This window comes from Staurois parvus, unplaced genomic scaffold (assembly GCF_062004578.1).
Source record: "Staurois parvus isolate SC_StPar_1 unplaced genomic scaffold, SC_StPar_1.0 ptg000472l, whole genome shotgun sequence".
NCBI classification, from domain to species: Eukaryota; Metazoa; Chordata; class Amphibia; order Anura; family Ranidae; genus Staurois; species Staurois parvus.
In genome coordinates, this window is record NW_028318268.1 from 2,202,926 (window position 1) to 2,221,927 (window position 19,002).

Sequence of the window (19,002 nt, forward strand, 5' to 3'; positions counted from 1 at the left end):
GGCGTCGTGACGTCAGAGCCCCTCCCCTACGCGTTACGCCACAGGGTCACGTGGCTTCCTCAGGGGGATGTGTGATCCCCCACATCCCCCTGAGGAAGCCACGTGACCCTGTGGCGTAACGCGTAGTTTATGATATATTTTTTATAGCTTAAAGTAGAAAATATTGTTTTTTTTCAAAATTTTCGTATTTTTTTTGATTATAGTGCAAAAAATAAAAAGCGCACAGGTGATCAAATAGCACCAAAAGAAAGCTCTATTTGTGTGAAATAAAGGACGTAAATTTCATTTGGGTGCAGCATTGCATGACCGCGCAATTATCATTTGAATTAGTGCAGCGCTGTATAGCAAAAAAAGGCATAAATTACAGTATCTATCCCATAGTTTGTAGACGCTATAACGTTCACACAAAGCAATCAATATACACTTATTGGGATTTTTTTACCAAAAACATGGAGCAGAATACATTTTGGCCGAAATTTATGACTAACTTTGAGTTTACGTAAATTTCGTTTGGGTACAGCATTGCATGACCGCGCAATTATCATTTGAATTAGTGCAGCGCCAAACAGCAAAAAAAGGCGTGGTCATTAAGGGGGGTAAATCCTCTGGGGCTCAAGTGGTTAATAGCAAAAAGTAAAATATATTGTCTGTCTTCAAAATTTTCAGCCTTTTTTTGTCTATATAACAAATAAAAACCAAATGGTGATAACATACAACCAAAAAAATGTGAAATTATATAAATTCCATTTGGGTACAGTGTTGCGTGACAGCGCAATTACCAGTTAAAGTAGCACAGTCCAGAATAGCAAAAAGTGGCCTGGTCATGAAGGGGGTAAAACCCTCTGGAGCTTAAGTGGATAATCTATTTGGGTACAGTGTTGCGTGACAGCGCAATTACCAGTTAAAGTAGCACAGTCCAGAATAGCAAAAAGTGGCCTGGTCATGAAGGGGGTAAAACCCTCTGGAGCGTAAGTGGATAATCTACCGCAATACAAACAGTGGGGTTTTTTTTTCTGTTTTTGTTTTTTTTTGTTTATTTGTTTTGGGGGTTTTTTTATGTTTTTTTTTTTGTTTTAGTAGAATAGGGGAAGGCTGGTCCTCCTGCCATCTTTATATTGCCTTTGTGTCCTTGTTGCAGACTTTCCTTCACTTCCTTATGAGAAAAAAAAAGAGAAACTAGACCTCTGGTTAGCAGTTAACCCTGGCAGGTGGTTGTAATCCCCCCGTTCTCTCCTAATATAAAGAGAGAATGTTTTTGGGTGAATTTACGCTTTTTATGAATATATGACGATGTGTTCATTGCATTTCCTTTTCTTTGTCCTCTTGTCCCCCCCACCCCCTCAGCTGCAGAGCTCCGATTCCTTGGATACTCTGGAAAGACTTATTGACCTCAATAATGGGGAGGGTCAGATCTTTACCATCGATGGGCCCCTGTGCTTAAAGAATGTCCAGTCCATGTTCGGGTAAGTGAGCTCGCCTGCCCTGCATGGAGTCTGTCTCTAGTTAATTTACTGCCGGATATTGCCGGGCTTGTTAGAGATTAGTTGTCGTGTGAGAGGATTATAGTGTAGAGCTGGCTCTGAGTTTTTAGCATGACAGATTTCTCTTCCTAACTGACGTTTTTTTAGTTAATTCCACGTAAAACAACATTTTTCTCCTACAGGAAACTTATTGATGTGGCGTACACTCCGTTCCATGCTGTGCTGAAGTGTGGGAACCTGTCCTCTGATGTCCAGGTCTTCCCCAGGCCGGAATCTGTTGTCATAGATGAAGAGACCGATCCAATTCCTAAATCTTTAAGTACAGGTAGAGGCATGTCATATGGTGTTTACTGTCTGTATTAACCCCTTGCCTACCAGGCACTTATACCCCCTTCCTTACCAGGCCAATTTGCAGCTTTCAGCGCTGCCGCACTTTGATTGACAATTGCGCGGTCATGCAACATTGTACCCATATGAAATTTTGATCATTTTTTTCTCACAAATAGAGCTTTCTTTTGGTGGTATTTAATCGCCACTGGGCGCTTTACTTTTTGCGCTATAAATAAAAAAAGTGCAAAAAATTTGAAAAAAAAAAATTTTTTCTTTCTTTCTATTATAAAATTTTTCAAACAGGTGTTTTTTCTCCTTCACTGATGTGCGTTGATGAGGCAGCACTGATGGGCACTGATAGGAGGCACTGATGGGCACTGATAGGCAGCACTAAAGGGCACTGATAGGCAGTACTAATGAGGTGGCACGGATAGGCAGCACTGATAGACAGCACTAATGAGGTGTCACGGATAGGCGGCACTAATATGCAGCACTGATAGGCGGCACTGATAGGTGACACTGATGATGGGTACTGATAGACGGCACTGACTGGCATCACTGCTGGGCACTGACTGGCGGCACTGACTGGCACAACCCCTGGGCACTGACTGGTGGCACTGACTGGCAGCACTGCTGGGCTGCACTGGTGGGTGGCACTGGTGGGCAGCACTGGTGGGTGGGCACAGGTGGGTGGCACTTCTGGGCACAGGTAGGTGGCACTTCTGGGCACAGGTGTGTGACACTGCAGAGTGGCACAGGTGGGTGCACTGCTGGACACAGGTGGGTGATCTGCTGGGCACAGGTGGGCGGAGCTAGTGGGCGCACTGCTGGGCACAGGTGGGCGGAACTTGCGGGTGGCACTGAACAAATAATATATTGGATGTGTCGCGCTCCTCAAAGTGAATGTTTACTTAGAAATATGTGATATATATAAAATAAATAAATCTAAATAAATATTACATAAATATTAATACATTGTGATATAATATATATTAAAAACTCCCAGTGCTGTAATTAATTGAATTGTGATTAAAAAAATTTTTTTATTGTACATAAAATTAATTTGTATAACATAAAAAATGTGCAAAGAAACCCTCCTTGCACCGTGATGTATATGTGTGCAAAAATAAATATGTGCAAATTTGCAAATGTTGCCCCAAAACACTAATGTAAGATAAATTTATATATAATGGAGTGTAATAATCAAATTGATATATAAAAAATAAATAACAATAAAAATAAACAGTAAATAATGATGGAAAACTGTGCAAACAATACTTCACTTATTGCAACAAAGGATAGTGGTGTCAGCTGTGTATTACTTATCCTTTGGCTTTAAATGACATGTGATAGTCCCAATTAATTTGTGCAAATATATGGAAAGTATATTATTATTGAGGTAGTCTGTGGTTCTACTTTCCTTCCACTAGATGGCCTCCCAATTCCTTCTGGGTTATGAGGGCTGGATGGATGGATATAGATATCTCCCCTCGTGTTGTCCGGGGTCTATTTCCTATTACCTCTTCCTCCCCTGTATTCCTCCGGTTTAGGCCATAGAAGAAAAAGATATCCACATGGTGTTTTATCCTTTATAAAGGGGTTTAATGCGTTTCCAGACAAATGCGAACTCACATTCCACAAGATAAATACAGAGCGTTTTTGTATAGATGTGTGCCCTCACACAAAGACAGTACTCGCCGTTCCGCTGCTATTGGCGTCGTGACGTCAGAGCCCCTCCCCTACGCGTTGCGCCACAGGGTCACGTGGCTTCCTCAGGGGGATGTAACCTTAAGGAGGAGAGCGCGTTCTGGGGGGACGTCATATGACGTCCACCCAGAACTGGCCGGCCGCAGTGAAGCCGTCATTCGGCTATCTGCGGTCGGCAACTAGTTAAAGCAACAGTGTGTACTTTAAGTGGTTCTAAAGCCTCCCCCCCCCCCCCAAAAAAAAAAAAGTTAGCAGCTACAAATACTGTAATACTGTAAATAATGTCCTTTTATTATAAGGACACTTACCTGTCCAGGGATCCAGCGATATCCTCACCCGAGACTATTCTTCATTCAGCTTTGGGTCCAGGCACCGGCTTCTTAACCATTTCAATACCGGGCACTTTTCCCCCTTCCTGCCCAGGCCAGTTTTCAGGTTTCAGCGCTCTCACATTTTGAATGACAATTGCGCGGTCATACAACATTGTACCCAAACTAAAATTTTATCATTTTGTTCACACAACTAGAGCTTTCTTTTGGTGGTATTTAATCACCTCTGGGGGTTTTATTTTTTGCTAAATTAACAAAAAGACACGAAAATTTTGAAAAAAACCCACGTTTTTCTTTGTTTCTGTTATAAAAGTTTGCAAATAAATAATTGTTCTTCATAAATTTAGGCCGAGATGTATTCTGCTCCATGTCTTTGGTGAAAATAACCCAAATTAGGATGTATTTTTTAGTTTTTAGGAAAGTTATAGAGTTCACAAACTATGGTATAGATCTGAATTTTGATCAATCCTGAAGTACTGACAGCCAATCTAATTTCTTGAGGTCCAAGAATGTCAGAACAGTACAGATATCCCCCAAATGTCAGAACAGTACAGATATCCCCCCAAATGTCAGAACAGTACAGATATCCCCCAAATGACCCCTTTTTGCAGAGTAGACAGTCCCAACGTATTTCATAAGAGGAATGGTGAGTTTTTTGAAGTTGTATTTTTTTTTGTCATAATTTTTTTCGGAAAATTAAAAAATTAAAAAAAATTTCACTTTTTGTTTTTTACATACTGTCACCAGTGCAGTACAGCGTCATCATATAACTGGCATGGCGGTGATCAGGGACACTGACTGGTGACAGTATGAAAAAAAAAATATATTTTTAAAAAAACTTTTTTATTATTATTTTTTTTTTTTTTTAAGATTTTTTTTCAGATTTCACTATGACCAAAGTAGTGCAATGTTACCATAGTAACATTGTACTACTTTGGGAAAGTGATCAGTATTTTTTTTTTTTACACAATTTGCTTATAGCAAAAAATTACTTTGCTATAAGCAAGCATTTACCTGAATGACATCGATTCATTCAGGTTTTTTTTTTGTGCTTAGCTGTGATTTGGCCACAGCTAAGCACATGACACAGCTGGGCTGTGATTGGCCCAGCTTGTGCATGTGATCACTGTGACCATTCACAGCTAGACACACTAGTATACAATGGATGGCATGAATGAAGCCATCCATTGTATACAACTGTCATGTGACCTGCTGTGATTGGTCACAGCAGGTCACTTGGCACCGGCAACAGGGCCGGTACTCAGATCTGTCATCGGCCGACACGGCCGGTGACAGATTGCACGGCTCTGCAGACGCGCAAACTGCACATGCCCGAAAGGACGTCCACCCGGAAAGGTGAGGGTTTTTGCCGGCCGCCATTTGGCCATAGGCCGGGCGGGAAGAGGTTAAAGTGTTACTGAACCCACCACAGTACAATCAGTCTGTATGTGCAGTAAAGCATGCTTGTTATACTCACTGTGGACCCACCGCACCGCATTCCTGTGCAAATCCCATGCGATTTGTGTGCGGTGCGATCGGAGCCGTACGTTTTGTATGGCTCTAATCACATCGCACCAAAAATGTGCAGGACCCCTTTTTTTTTTTTTTTTTGGTCCGCACTAGAATCGGATTGCATTGGTATTCACACCTATGCGATCCAATTCTGCACATCGCACCGCGATTTGTGGACCGCTATTGGGGTGTTGTTGACTTAACATACACACCTGCAGCGGTTCGCATGAACGGGGTGCGATTCTGATGCAGTGCGGAATTCGCACAGAAAACGCTGCAAATTTTGCATTGTATCAGTGTGAACCCGGGCTAAAGGGCGTTAAGATAAAAGGTTCTAGAGCTGCCTGATCACTTTTATGGGGCTTTGAATGTGTCTTGGCCTGCAATTTGACAGCAAGGCTCGGTTCACAATACTACGGGCTGTTTTCTGTACAACAAAACATGGCCGCAGGGTCAGCTCATGGTCTTTTTGACCATGCGGTGTCCCTGTGGTTCTTGCATCCGCACTCGCGCTGCAGGCCTAAAATGCGTGGTGTCTCGTAAGAGTAGCATGGTTTGGCTGTGGGTGGTTGCGGATGTGGGAAGAGATGCGATTCCTGCGACCAGTCTTAAGGAGTAGTGACTCGCAGATGAGGATTTCTCTGCGCTCTCCTCTACTACGTGCAAACTCCCAGTGATAGACTGAGGGCATTGTGCAATATAGTCTGACTGACTCAGAGTGCTGCTCATATCCCTCCCAGCTTAGCAGAAGTTAAAGAATATAATGAGAAATTCAGGTGCTCCCAAAGTAAGTTGAAGCTGATTCCTTGCCATGTCCCTGTCCACCCCCTTCCCGATCAACATGCAATTATATGTTTTTCAGTCAAGTTATTCTGTTTTCACTGGGTCTGACTGCTGTCTCTTGATGGTAGTGGCCAACAGGCTATTGTAAAGGTTGCAGCACTTTGCCTTGGATCTTCTTTTAAAAACATTACATGAAAGAACACATCCCTGGACACCCTTTAGATGTGCATGTTTCTCCTTGAAGACTTGAGGAGTGCAATTTCTTTGAGGAAGACTTTAGCTGTGCCATTTACTGGTTGATATCCTAAGCCAGGATGCCAAGGATGTGCTCTTTTGTTCATATAACACTTGGGAACAAAATGATTGATGGCAGAGAAAGCTAATAGCTGTGAAAGGGGAGGGCGCCGACCATACAAATCAGGAGAGGAATTGAGCAATGATTGAAAGTAGGTTTAAGATAGTTGCTGGGTGAACTCAATTTACAGAAATATTTTTTTTACTCCCAGTATTGCATGAGCCAGAAGGGTGAATTTTCAGCATGTATTTTCAGTTTGTTGGTATTCTTTCTTCAGAACTGGAAATCATTGGCTTTATTGACATTGCGGACATCTCCAGTCCTCCTGTCCTTTCTCGTCACCTGGTCCTACCTATTGCTGTTAATAAAGGTGAGTATTTAATGAGATGTGGCTTAGCTGGGTCAGGTTGGAAGTGTATGTGCTAATTATTTGATGTCTCCATAGAGGGTGATGATATTGGGGCCGGAATCATGGATGACTTAGAAGATGAGAATTCTGCCAGCCAGATAGCAGGAAAAATCCCAAATTTCTGTGTTCTTCTACATGGTAGCCTGAAGGTGGAGGGTATGGTGGCCTTAGTACAGTTGGGGTAAGTGTGTGTGTATATGTGTGTGTATATAAATATATATATATATATATTAATATATATGTGTGTGTGTGTATATGTGTGTGTGTGTATGTGTATATATATATATATATATATGCACAGGTGAAACACGAAAAATTAGAATATCATGCAAAAGTTCATTTATTTCAGTGCAGCAACTTAAAAGGTGAAACTAATATATGAGACTCATTACATGCAAAGCAAGATAGTTCAAGCCGTGATTTGTCATCATTGTGATGATTATGGCTTACAGCTCATGAAAACCCCAAATCCACAATCTCAGAAAATGAGAATATTCCATGCAATCAATAAAACAAGGATTGTACATAGAACAATATTGGACCTCTGAAAAGTAGAAGCATGCATATGTACTCAGTACTTGGTTTGGGCCCCTTTTGCAGCAAATACTGCCTCAATGCGGTGTGGCATGGAAGCTATCAGCCTGTGGCACTGCTGAGGTGTTATGGAAGACCAGGATGCTTCAATAGCGGCCTTCAGCTCTTCTGCATTGTTCGGTCTCATGTCTCTCATCTTTCTCTTGGCAATGCCCCATAGATTCTCTATGGGGTTCAGGTTAGGCGAGTTTGCTTGCCAATCAAGCACAGTAATCCCACGGTCATTGAACCAGGTTTTGGTGCTTTTGGCAGTGTGGGCAGGTGCCAAGTCCTGCTGGAAAATGAAGTCAGCATCCCCATAAAGCTCGTCTGCGGAAGGAAGCATGAAGTGCTCCAAAATCTCCTGGTAGACGGCTGTGTTGACCCTGGACTTAATGAAGCACAGTGGACCAACACCAGCAGATGACATGGCTCCCCAAATCAACACAGACTGTGGAAACTTCACACTGGACTTCAAGCATCTGGCAGTGTGTGCCTCTCCATTCTTCCTCCATACTCGGGGTCCTTGTGCCTCTCCATTCTTCCTCCATACTCGGGGTCCTTGTGCCTCTCCATTCTTCCTCCATATTCGGGGTCCTTGGGCCTCTCCATTCTCCCTCTATACTCGGGGTCCTTGTGCCTCTCCATTCTTCCTCCATACTCGGGGTCCTTGTGCCTCTCCATTCTTCCTCCATACTCGGGGTCCTTGGGCCTCTCCATTCTTCCTCCATACTCGGGGTCCTTGTGCCTCTCCATTCTTCCTCCATACTCTGGGTCCTTGGGCCTCTCCATTCTTCCTTCATACTCGGGGTCCTTGGTTTCCAAATGAGATGCAAAAGTTGCTCTCATCAGAAAAGAGGACTTTGGACCACTGAGCAACAGACCAGGTCTGTTTTTCTTTAGCCCAGGTAAGACGCTTCTGACGTTATTTGTTGTTCAGGAGCGGCTTGACAAGAGGAATGCGACATTTGAAGCCCATGTCCAGGATCCATCTGTGTGTGATGGCTCTTGATGCACTGACTCCAGCCTCAGTCCACTCCTTGTGAAAGTCCCCAACACTTTTGAATGGCCTTTTCCTGACAATCCTCTCCAGGCTGCGGTCATCCCTGCTGCTTGTGCACCTTTTTTTCCCACATTTTTCCCTTCCACATAACTTTCTATTAATGTGCTTTGATACAGCACTTTGGGAACATCCAACTTCTTTTGCAATTACCTTTTGAGGCTTTCCCTCCTTATGGAGGGTGTCAATGATGGTTTTCTGCACAACTGTCAGGTCAGCAGCCTTTCCCATGATTGTGATTCCTACTGAACCAGACTGAGAGACCATTTAAAGGCTCAGGAACCCTTTACAGGTGTTATGGCTTAATGAGCTGATTAGAGTGGGACACTTTGAGCCGAGAATATTGCACCTTTTCACAATATTCTCATTTTCTGAGATTGTGGATTTGGGGTTTTCATGAGCTGTAAGCCATAATCATCACAATGATGACAAATCACGGCTTGAACTATCTTGCTTTGCATGTAATGAGTCTATCTCATATATTAGCTTCACCTTTTAAGTTGCATTACTGAAATAAATGGACTTTTTCACGATATTCAAATTTTTTGAGTTTCACCTGTGTGTGTGTGTGTATATATATATATATATATATTGTGGGGTTAGCTCAGGTGGGGGATCTCCTTCCCTGGGACAAAGGTAGACCGTACAGCAGGCTTTCATCAAAATCTGACTGGTTGTCAGCTTTATTTAAAAGGTTTGCAGAAAATAAACAGAACATGAAAATAAACCCTTGCCATCCAGGCACTAACTAAACAAAAGATGATTCCTCTCTCAGAGGTGAAGGGCTTCTCCCTGTCACCAAAACAAAGTAACAGCAAACCTTTTCTTGCAGGTATAGTCCATACACACAGCTCTCTCAGAATACCTCTCTGAGTCCCAGGCCACGAGCAACTCCTTGCTCCAGCCCTGCCCTTTTTATATCACCTGTGGGTGGACATCAGTGGAGTCCAAACTCTGGTCCGGAACCACCTCTGCCATTGTGGCCCCGAAAACCCGGAGTGGACCCTACCTTACACCTCACCGTATGACCTCATGCGAGGTGACACATATCGTCCATCCAACACTTTGCCGTTCATACTGTCACATAATATATATATTGTAATGGGGTTCGCTCGGCAGCGGGGGGGGGGGGGGGTGACCCCCTGGATGGGTGCACAACACAAAAACACAGGCACAGCACAACAACAGTGGAGGTGAAAAAACAAAAAGGTGCAGTTTATTTACAATATTTACAGGAAAACGCCAGACCAAAAAGAAACATCAAATAAAATCCTGGCCAACTTGACTACTTACTGTACAAACAGCTTCCCTAGCTATCCACTAGGTACAGCCTGATGCTATACCTAGTCGCTGGTAGTTGGAGGCTAGCCACACAGGCTTTTGGCTCCCTGCACACAGATAATATGTTGCTCCCGAGTCAGTTCAGGCACAGATCTGGTTCCAGGTTGGAGCCACTCCCTAAGCAGGCTGGGAAGTTTTATAACAGCCTTAATGAGCCCACTACCTTCAGCTGGGCTCATTACCTCAGTGCCGAAGGACTCAGCACTTCCCCCCCCAGTGGAACAAATCCCCATAGAGTCTGAACCTTGGACAAATGTATCGTCCATCTAGGACGCAACCAGGTGATTTCACCTGCCTACTGTCACTACACACGCACGCGCACACACGCCATAGCATAATGGCCTGTGACCGGTAAAGTGAATAACATTGGTTATCTCATTATGACACCAGAAAGTGGGTGGGATGGATTAGGCAGCAAGTGAACATGTTGTCCCTGAAGTTAATGTGTTTTTGAAAAATGGGCAAGCATAAGGATTTGAGCGACTTTGATAAGGGCTAAATTGTAATGACTAGAGGACTGGGTCAGTGCGACTCCAAAATTGCAGCTCTTGTGTGATGTTCCCAGTCTGCAGGGGTCAGGACCAAACAAAAGTGGTCCAAGGAAGGAAAACCGGTGTCATCGGCGGCCAAGGCTCGTTGATGCACGTGGTGGGGCAAAGACTGCCCTGTGTAGTTTGGTCCAATAGAAGAGCTACTAGAGCTCACACTACTGAAAAAGTTAATGTTGGTTCTGATTGAAAGGTGTCAGAACACACAGAGCATCGCAGATTGTTGTGTATGGGGGCTGTGTAGCCGCAGACCGGTCAGGATGCCCGTGATGACCCGTGTCCACAGCCAAAAGTGCCTACAATGGGCACATGAACCCCAGAACTGGACCACGGAGCAATGGAAGAAGGTGGCCTGGTCTGATGAGTCGTGTTTTTTGTTTTTTTTGTTATATCATGTGGATGGCAAGGTGTGTGTCACTTTCCTGGGGAAGAGATGGCACCAGGATGCAGTATAGGAAGTAGGCAAGCTGGAGAAAGCAGAGTGATGCTTTGTCTAGTGGAGTCCATGTCTCAACAAGTCAGGGCTGCTTTAGCGGCAAAAGGGGGACCTACCCAATAGTAGGTGGCTGGTCATACTGTTTTATGGCTGGTGTGTGTGTTCTATATCTCGAAATAAGTATTCTATAAACTCTTTGATGGTAATAACCTTGTTTTTTTTTTTGTTTTGGTTTTTTTTCTTGCCCCGTTACTTCTGTAGGAATGACTGGTGTGGTATGCTGTACTCCCAAGCTGACAGCAAGAAGAAATCCAATCTAATGATGTCTTTGTTTGAGCATGGACCAGAGCCCTTACCCTGGTTGGGGAAAATCTCGCAGCTTGGGCCTATATCTGGTACAGTGGAACTAATAAGATGTTACATTTCAGTTGCCCACGTTTTAAGAATCAGTCTGTGAGGCTATAGAGCCGTTTTCTTAACCACTTCCAGTCCGGACACTTTCAGCCCCTTCCAGTCCGGACACTTCCCCCCCCTTCCAGTCCGGACACTTTCCCCCCCTTCCAGTCCGGACACTTTCAGCCCCTTCCAGTCCGGACACTTTCAGCCCCTTCCAGTCCGGACACTTTCACCCCCTTCCAGTCCGGACACTTTCCCCCCCCTTCCAGTCCGGACACTTTCCCCCCCCTTCCAGTCCGGACACTTTCCCCCCCCTTCCAGTCCGGACACTTTCCCCCCCTTCCAGTCCGGACACTTTCCCCCCCTTCCAGTCCGGACACTTTCCCCCCCTTCCAGTCCGGACACTTTCCCCCCCTTCCAGTCCGGACACTTTCACCTCCTTCCTGTCCAGGCCAATTTTCAGCTTTCAGAGCTGTTACACTTTGAACGACAATTGCGCAGTCATGCAACACTGTACCCATATGAATTTTTTAGCATTTTCTTTTAAGACAGATAAAGCTTTATGTTGGTGGTATTTATTCACCGCAGGGATTTTTTTTTTTTTGCTATGTAAATGAAAAAGTCCAAAAATTTTGAAAAAAAGTTTTTCTCTTATAAAATTTTGCAAATAAATAATATTTCATCATAAATCTTGGCCAAAATGTATTCCGTTATCTTTTTATTAAAAAAAAACAAATTAGTTTATAACCAAAAATTATAATTTTTAAACTTTTTTTTGTTTACATTTTTATTTTTTTTTATATTATGTTTTTTTTTTTTTTTTTTTACACACTGTCACCCTAGCAGTACAGTGTCACCATGGTGACACTGTACTACTTGTGGGGGGTGATGAAGATTTTTTTTTTTTACATTGATTGCTTTTACACCCATAAAGGCTGTAAAAGCAATCATTTCTCCTTCTCTCTAGCTGCATTCTTGCTGCCATTGAGAACTACAGTGTGAGCTGTGATTGGTCACAACTTGTCACATGGTATAAGGCTGTTGTGAATAGCCTTGTACCATGTGACCTCTGTGATCATTCACAGATTTCACACGTAGTAAGCAACGATGTCAGAAGTGACATCTTGCTTACTACTCTGCATGTGATCACTGATTGGCCAATCAGTGATCACATGATCGGGACCTCGCACAGAGGTCCCGTATGACAATCGGTGTTCCACTGTTTTCAGAGGACACAGCTGGCACCGGATCGTGGTGCTGCACGCTTCCAGGGAGCTCGCACAAGCAGGGAGGCCTTTTATAAACGGCCACCTGACCCTGCACTGCCACCGTCCATCCAGCCGTTTATGTACAACGGCCGGACGGGAGGTGGTTAAGACAGACCACTAAGAATGTATGAAGAAGAGGTGCTGGGACTTTGAATGGCGTTCATACAATGTAGTGAGAAGACAAAAACATGCGGAGAGCTCTCTGGCTCATTTTAGGCAGCTCACAACAGGCAAGTCTACCCTCCAGTGGGTACTCCAGCAGGTTACCTCAAAATAAAACATGCACCAATGGAAGGAGCACCAGACCAAAGGATAAGAGTGTCCACATTCATTCATTTACATATTTAAAAAAAAGCAAATAAACAGCCAACGTGTTTCAGGTGTTAGAAAAAAACGACCCCTTCATCATGGCTTCAGTTAAAAGATCAAGCTTGCTCACACATTTACTGCTGGCCAGTATCTTTCCTGATCCAGCAGTTGGCTTCCTTACACAGATTAACATGGGAAAGCTCCATTTTGAGTCAATTCGAGCTTCTTTTAACTGAAGCCCTGATGAAGGGGGAGTTTTTCTTCTGACCCCCTGAAACGCATTGACTGTTTTTAGTATAATCTATTAAATGACAACTAGAAACTGCCTATGCAGATCACGGGTGCTTGAAGATGGACACAAACTGTGAAGCTTTGACCAAAGTATAAGTGATTTGTAAAGCATTTATTTTCCATTGAAATAATAAACATACTTACCTGCTCTGTGGCCCTGATCCTCCTCTTCTGGGGTCCTTCCCTAGGGTTTTTGGCTCCTTCCCACTGCCGAGTACCCCCCTAGGAAACCGCTTCCTATGGGGACACTTGTACGTGCTTGATCACGAGCCAGGCTGTTTGTGTCTATTCAGACACACTGCCCAGCTTGACCCCGCCTCCACTCTCTGCTTGCAGGGTTTGATTGACAGCAGCAGGAGCCAGTGGCTTCAACTGCTCTCAGCCAAGCCTTTGAGAGCCAAGAGAGACGGCAGAGCTGCTGCTTGCATATGGGTGCAGTGTTGCATGACCGCGCAATTGTCATTCAAAGTGTGATAGCGCTGAAAGCTGAAAATTGGACTGGACAGGAAGGGGGTAAACGTGTCCGGACTGGAAGTGGTTAAAGTAAAAAAAATCTTTTACCTTTTACAACCACTTTAAATAACTCGCCTACTATAGTTTTATGTCATTTTCGTACCTCCCAAAGCCTGACTGGAAAAACTCCCAGGGGTGGCATCATTCTGCTTGCCTTGTTGCTAGGACGTTGCTAAGACACTCTGAACTAATTCAAACCCCTTACACATGTGCTCTCTCCCCTGTCGCAGTAGCTCTAAGCTCAGCGATGCTGCAGTGGAGAAGATAGTGGACCGCACATGTGCAGGGGTTAGAGAGCATGCTCCTGTGATGATTGGGGGGGTGGGGGGAAGCAGGTACGACTGGCAGTGTCTTAGAAACGTCCTAGCAACAAGGCAGGATGGGTTGATGCTGTCCCTGAGAGTTTTTCAGCCAGGCTTTGCAAGTTATGTAAATAGCCCACACCTATATCCAACTATTATTATTATTATACAGGATTTATGGCACCAACAGTTTGCTCAGCACTTTACAATATAACGGGAGACAATACAGCAACAATACAGTTCAATACAAGAGGGATAGGAGGGCCCTGATCCTGGGAGCTTACAATCTAGGAGGGAGGGGCTAGCGGTACTGTGGTAACTGTGGGGGATGGACTGGTAGGAGGAATAAAAGATTCCATTATTGGCTGAGGGCAGGATAGGCTTCCCTGAAGAGAGAGGTTTTCAGAGATCGCCTAAAAGTGAGCAGAGTAGGCGATAGTCTGCTAAATTGGGGTAGAGAGTTCCAGTTCCAGAGGATGGGGGAAGCTCTGGAGAAGTCCTGGAGACAACCATGGAAGGACAAGACCAGGGAACCTAGAGAGCAGGAGGTCGTGCGAGGGGCGCAGAGGACAGTTTGGGTGATATTTGGAGACAGTAACTAACTATAGTTAAAGCTGCAGTTCGATTTCATCTCCAGCACCTTTACTTGCTTAGACAGTTTTTTTGGTAATGGTGAACTATCCCTTTTAACATTCTAGCATACTTGGTTGTTACTGGTCTGGGAGATATTAGGGGGGATTTACTAAAACTGGTGCAGCTGTGCATAGTAACCAATCGGCTTCCAGGTTTTATTGTCAAAGCTTAAAGCGGAGTTCCACTCAACCTATCAATAATTAAAAGTCAGCAGCTTCAAAAACTGTAGCTTCTGACTTAAAAAACAGCCATTTACCTGTACCTCGGTCCCGTGGTGTGTCCCCCGCAGCCCGTTTCACCGGCCGTCCTGTATTCCAGAAGGGCAGCATCTTCAGTGTGGGCACCCTTCATGAATGGTCCTGTAGTCTTCTGGGACCTGTCACGTGTCCCAAAAGACTACAGGGAGGGAGGGAGGACACCTTCTGCTTTCAATTACCTAGGCGATCAGACCGGAAGTGGGAGCTGGTTCCTGTCAAATTTGGGTACCTGCTTCCCCCGCGGGCGCCCGGTGATATCCAATGATCACCGACGGAAGAGGACTGTTTGTTTGCTAACTGTTCTCCTCCCTGTCAGCTCAGGCACACTGCACAGCACAGCCATCCAGAGCAGTGTGATTACAGTGAAACACACATACACACACACACACACACACAGCCCTCTAGTAAAAAAACTCACTGCACACAGTTAACCCTTTGATCGCCCCTCATGTTAACCCCTTCCTGCCCAGTGCCATTAGTACAGTTTCAGTGCTTTTTTTTAGCACTGATCACTGTATTGGTGTCACTGGGGATGTCAGTGACACCAAGTCAGTCCCCCCCCCCCTCCAGTGTCAGATTGACCACTGCAGTCGTGCTATACGTCGCTGATCGCCGCCATTACTAGTAGAAAAAAAAATCTCAGTCTATATATACCGCCTTTTGTAAACGCTATAACTTTCATGTAAACCAATTAATTTACACGTATTGGGATTTTATTTAGCAAAGACACGGAGCAGAATACATTTTGGCCTAAATTTATGACGAAACTTGATATTTGATTTTTAATTTTTTTTTTACTGGACATGTTTATTAGCAAAAAAAAATATTTATTTTTCTCAAAATTGTCGGTTTTTTTTTTTTTTTTATTTTTATAGAGCAAAAAATAAAAAACGCACAGGCGATCAAATACCACCGAAACAAAGCTATATTCGTGGGGGGAAAAAAAGGACGTAAATTTCATTTGGGTTGCATGACTGTGCAATTGTCAGTTAAAGTAACGCAGCGCCGTATCGCATAAAATGGCCTGGTCAGGAAGGGGGGTAAATCCTCTGGAGGGCAACTGGTCAAAGTGTAAAATGTTCATTCGTCATATACTGAGAACACATTTCTTTTTTAGATGCCAAGGAGAATCCATATGGTGAAGAAGACAACAAGAGCCCATTTCCCCTGCAACCCAAGTCAAAGAGAAGCTATGCACAGAATGTAACCGTATGGATTAAACCTGGTGGGCTGCAGGTAACTGCCTTGATGGTATGTTCTTAGTTCAGTACTGCGTCCTGTAGTAATGTAGGGTCCAGCAGAAGGAATCGCTGTGCATGGCAGAGAACCAGGTACCCAAGACTCCGGAAAGTATGTCATGTTCTTGGTTCAGTATTGCATACAGTAGTGATGTAGGGTCCAGCAGAAGGAACCACAGTGCATGGTAATGGACCAGATATCCAGGACACCGGAAAGTATGTCAGGTTTCTAGTTCAGTACTACATACAGTAGTAATGTAGGGTCCAGCAGAAGGAATCGCTGTGTGTGGCGGAGAAGCAGGTATCCAAGACACCAGAAAGTATGTCATGTTCTTGGTTCAGTACTATATACAGTAGTAATGTAGGGTCCAGCAGAAGGAATCACATGCATGGTGGAGAACCAGGTATCCAAGACCCCAGAAAGTATGTCATGTTCCTAGTTCAGTACTGCATACAGTAGTAATGTAGGGTTCAGCAGAAGGAATCGCCGTGCGTGGCGGAAAACCAGGTATCCAAGACTCCGTAAAGTATGTTATGTTCTTGGTTCAGTACTGCATACAGTAGTAATGTAGAGTCCAGCAGAAGGAATCCCTGTGCATGGTGGAGAACCACGTATCTAAGACACTGGAAAGTATGTCATGTTCTCGGTTCAGTACTGCATACAGTAGTAATGTTAGGGTTCAGCAGAAGGAATCGCTGTGCATGGCGGAGAGCCAGGTATCCAAGACCCAGGAAAGTATGTTATGTTTCTAGTTCAGTACTGCATACTGTAGTAATGTAGGGTCCAGCAGAAGGAATCGCCGTGCATGGCGGAGAACCAGGTATCCAAGACACCGCAAAGTATGTCATGTTTCTAGTTTAGTATTGCATACAGTAGAAAATGTAGGGTCCAGCAGATGGAATCGCCGTTCATGGCAAGGAACCAGGTTTCCAAGACAGCTGTAAGTGTGTTGGTGGTGGTGACCGATCAACTCCTTCATGATAGTGAAGATTTAACACACCACCCACATAAGTATGTATTCATCTTCTTTCTTTACAGGGTGGATTTATTGTTGGTTTGAAGAGTTGGGAACAAGGTTGCTTTAAAGCCACAGCCGCCATACTTATTGAGGAAAACACAAAAATAATAGAGGCTGCTACTGCTGACCTCTACCTTAAAATGCTTGTTGTCTGGCTGTCAGCTAACCGCTTGAGTTTAGTATGTTCTAAGACTCTGAAAAGTACACAGAGCAGAGGATCCATACTACACACTACTTCCCCCAGCACCATTCCACCCTCCCTCCTTGGCCACTGCGCCCATCACACTGACAGGTGCTTGGCTGGATCGTTTTATACTGAAGATGGGCTGAGCCCGATGGGGGAACTGAGAAATTGGTTCCCCCATCAGGTCTGCTCCACATTTGACTGACAACATATGGCAGTGGGCAGATCTATAGGTGTTGTTCAGTCCAATAGTGTCTTTCGACTCTGCTCCGTGCTGCGCACCCCTCTGATCTTTTTTTTGTCGCTGGAGCCCTTTCTGTGTGAGATCCGAGCAGATTGTAATATCTCTGGTTTTCATAAACCATCTGGGGAACATAAAATGACCGCGTTTGCGGACGATCTTATCTCTTTCTCTTAACGACCCTCTTATTGCCCAATATTTTGCAGGTGCTTGGGGACTATGGTAGCCTCTGCTACTTCAAAATCAGCCTCATGAAATCCTTGGCCCCGAATATTTCCACCGAGTCCACGGTCCTTAGTCACCTTCGCCCTTCCTTCTCTTTCCGTTGGGCCACGGACTCAATCAGGTACCTGGGCACTAATATTATGCCAGATTCTGCTCTTAAGGAAGACCTTCTTCGATGGCAATCCCTTACGCTGACATGGTTTGGTCGATGTAGTGCACTTAAGATGACAGTGCTGCCCCGTATACTGTACTTATTACAAGCCCTCCCCATCAAGCTTCCCATCAAGCTTTCGGAAGGTCAATGCCCTATTTCGCACTTATATCTGGTCACATGGGGGGGTCACGTTTTGCTTTCCATGTTCTGACCCTGCCTAAGAGGTGGAGGTGGGGGCTGCCGGATATTCGCTCCTAATATAGAGCCGCTCACCTCACTCGCCTGGCTGATTGGCACTGCCATGGTGCTGCCAAACATTGAATGGCCATGGAATTGGAGGACTCTGGGGGCACGCCCCTGTGTTGGCCGTGGCTGCGATGTCCTTTACCTCCCGACCTAGTAGCACGCCCAACTCTTGGTGCCACTCTTGTAGTTACTCGAGAAGCATTCCACAGCACGTCCAACTCTCCAGCGCCTTATTCTCTGGTTACAATTCTGGGAAACCCTGACCTCAGTACAAGAAGACCCTCAATTTGCTTGTCTCACAACTACTGGCTACTCTCACTTAGTGGACTTTCTCAATCCCACTGGGGTCCTTCTTGCCAATGATTTTACTCGACTGTTGGATCCCCCATTGAGTTTCTGGAGAGGTATTCAGCTCCGCTCCTACCTGCTTTCCATTTTGCGTGCTCCTGGTATTTCTTGAAAGTTGAATGCCTTGTGAAGCTCTATGTCACCAGGGAGAACCAATTCACCATAGCCTCTCCATCATCTACTTTTCTCTTATTCCCCCTGGAACCCAATTTTGTTTGTCCTTTCCTATACAATTTTGTTCGTCCTTTCCTGGACAACTCCTTTACCACGTTACAACGGGAAAAGATCTTGCACTTTGCCCATAAGTCTTCTTTGGCCACCAAAGTACAGGAGACCAATTATAAGCTCCTCACACGTTGGTACCGGGTGCCGTCTAAACTTCACCATATTTCGTCATAGCTTCCTGATGTGTGTTGGCGATGTGGTGCCAATGGTGGCACTCTCCTCCATGTCGTTTGGCAGTGCTCAAGGCTTCAGCCCTTTTGGTGAGGGGTGACTGACATTCTCAAACAACTTACCACTGTGGACCTGCGAGTAGTTCTCCAAGGTGAACGAGCTTAGGAACATGGAGGAT

At 44.7% G+C, this 19,002-nt stretch overlaps 1 protein-coding gene across 1 annotated transcript; it reads left to right on the plus strand.

Annotated features, from left to right (window-relative positions):
* The first annotated feature begins 1,290 nt into the window (after positions 1–1,290).
* On the plus strand, positions 1,291–18,343 carry LOC149452444 (integrator complex subunit 14-like). The gene is made up of 8 exons (XM_089689374.1): positions 1,291–1,463; positions 1,664–1,806; positions 6,715–6,807; positions 6,883–7,027; positions 11,066–11,199; positions 15,891–16,009; positions 17,662–17,801; positions 18,268–18,343. The coding sequence occupies exons 1-8, from the start codon at positions 1,291–1,293 to the stop codon at positions 18,341–18,343; spliced, it is 1,023 nt and encodes a 340-aa protein (XP_089545500.1).
* Positions 18,344–19,002: the final 659 nt, after the last annotated feature.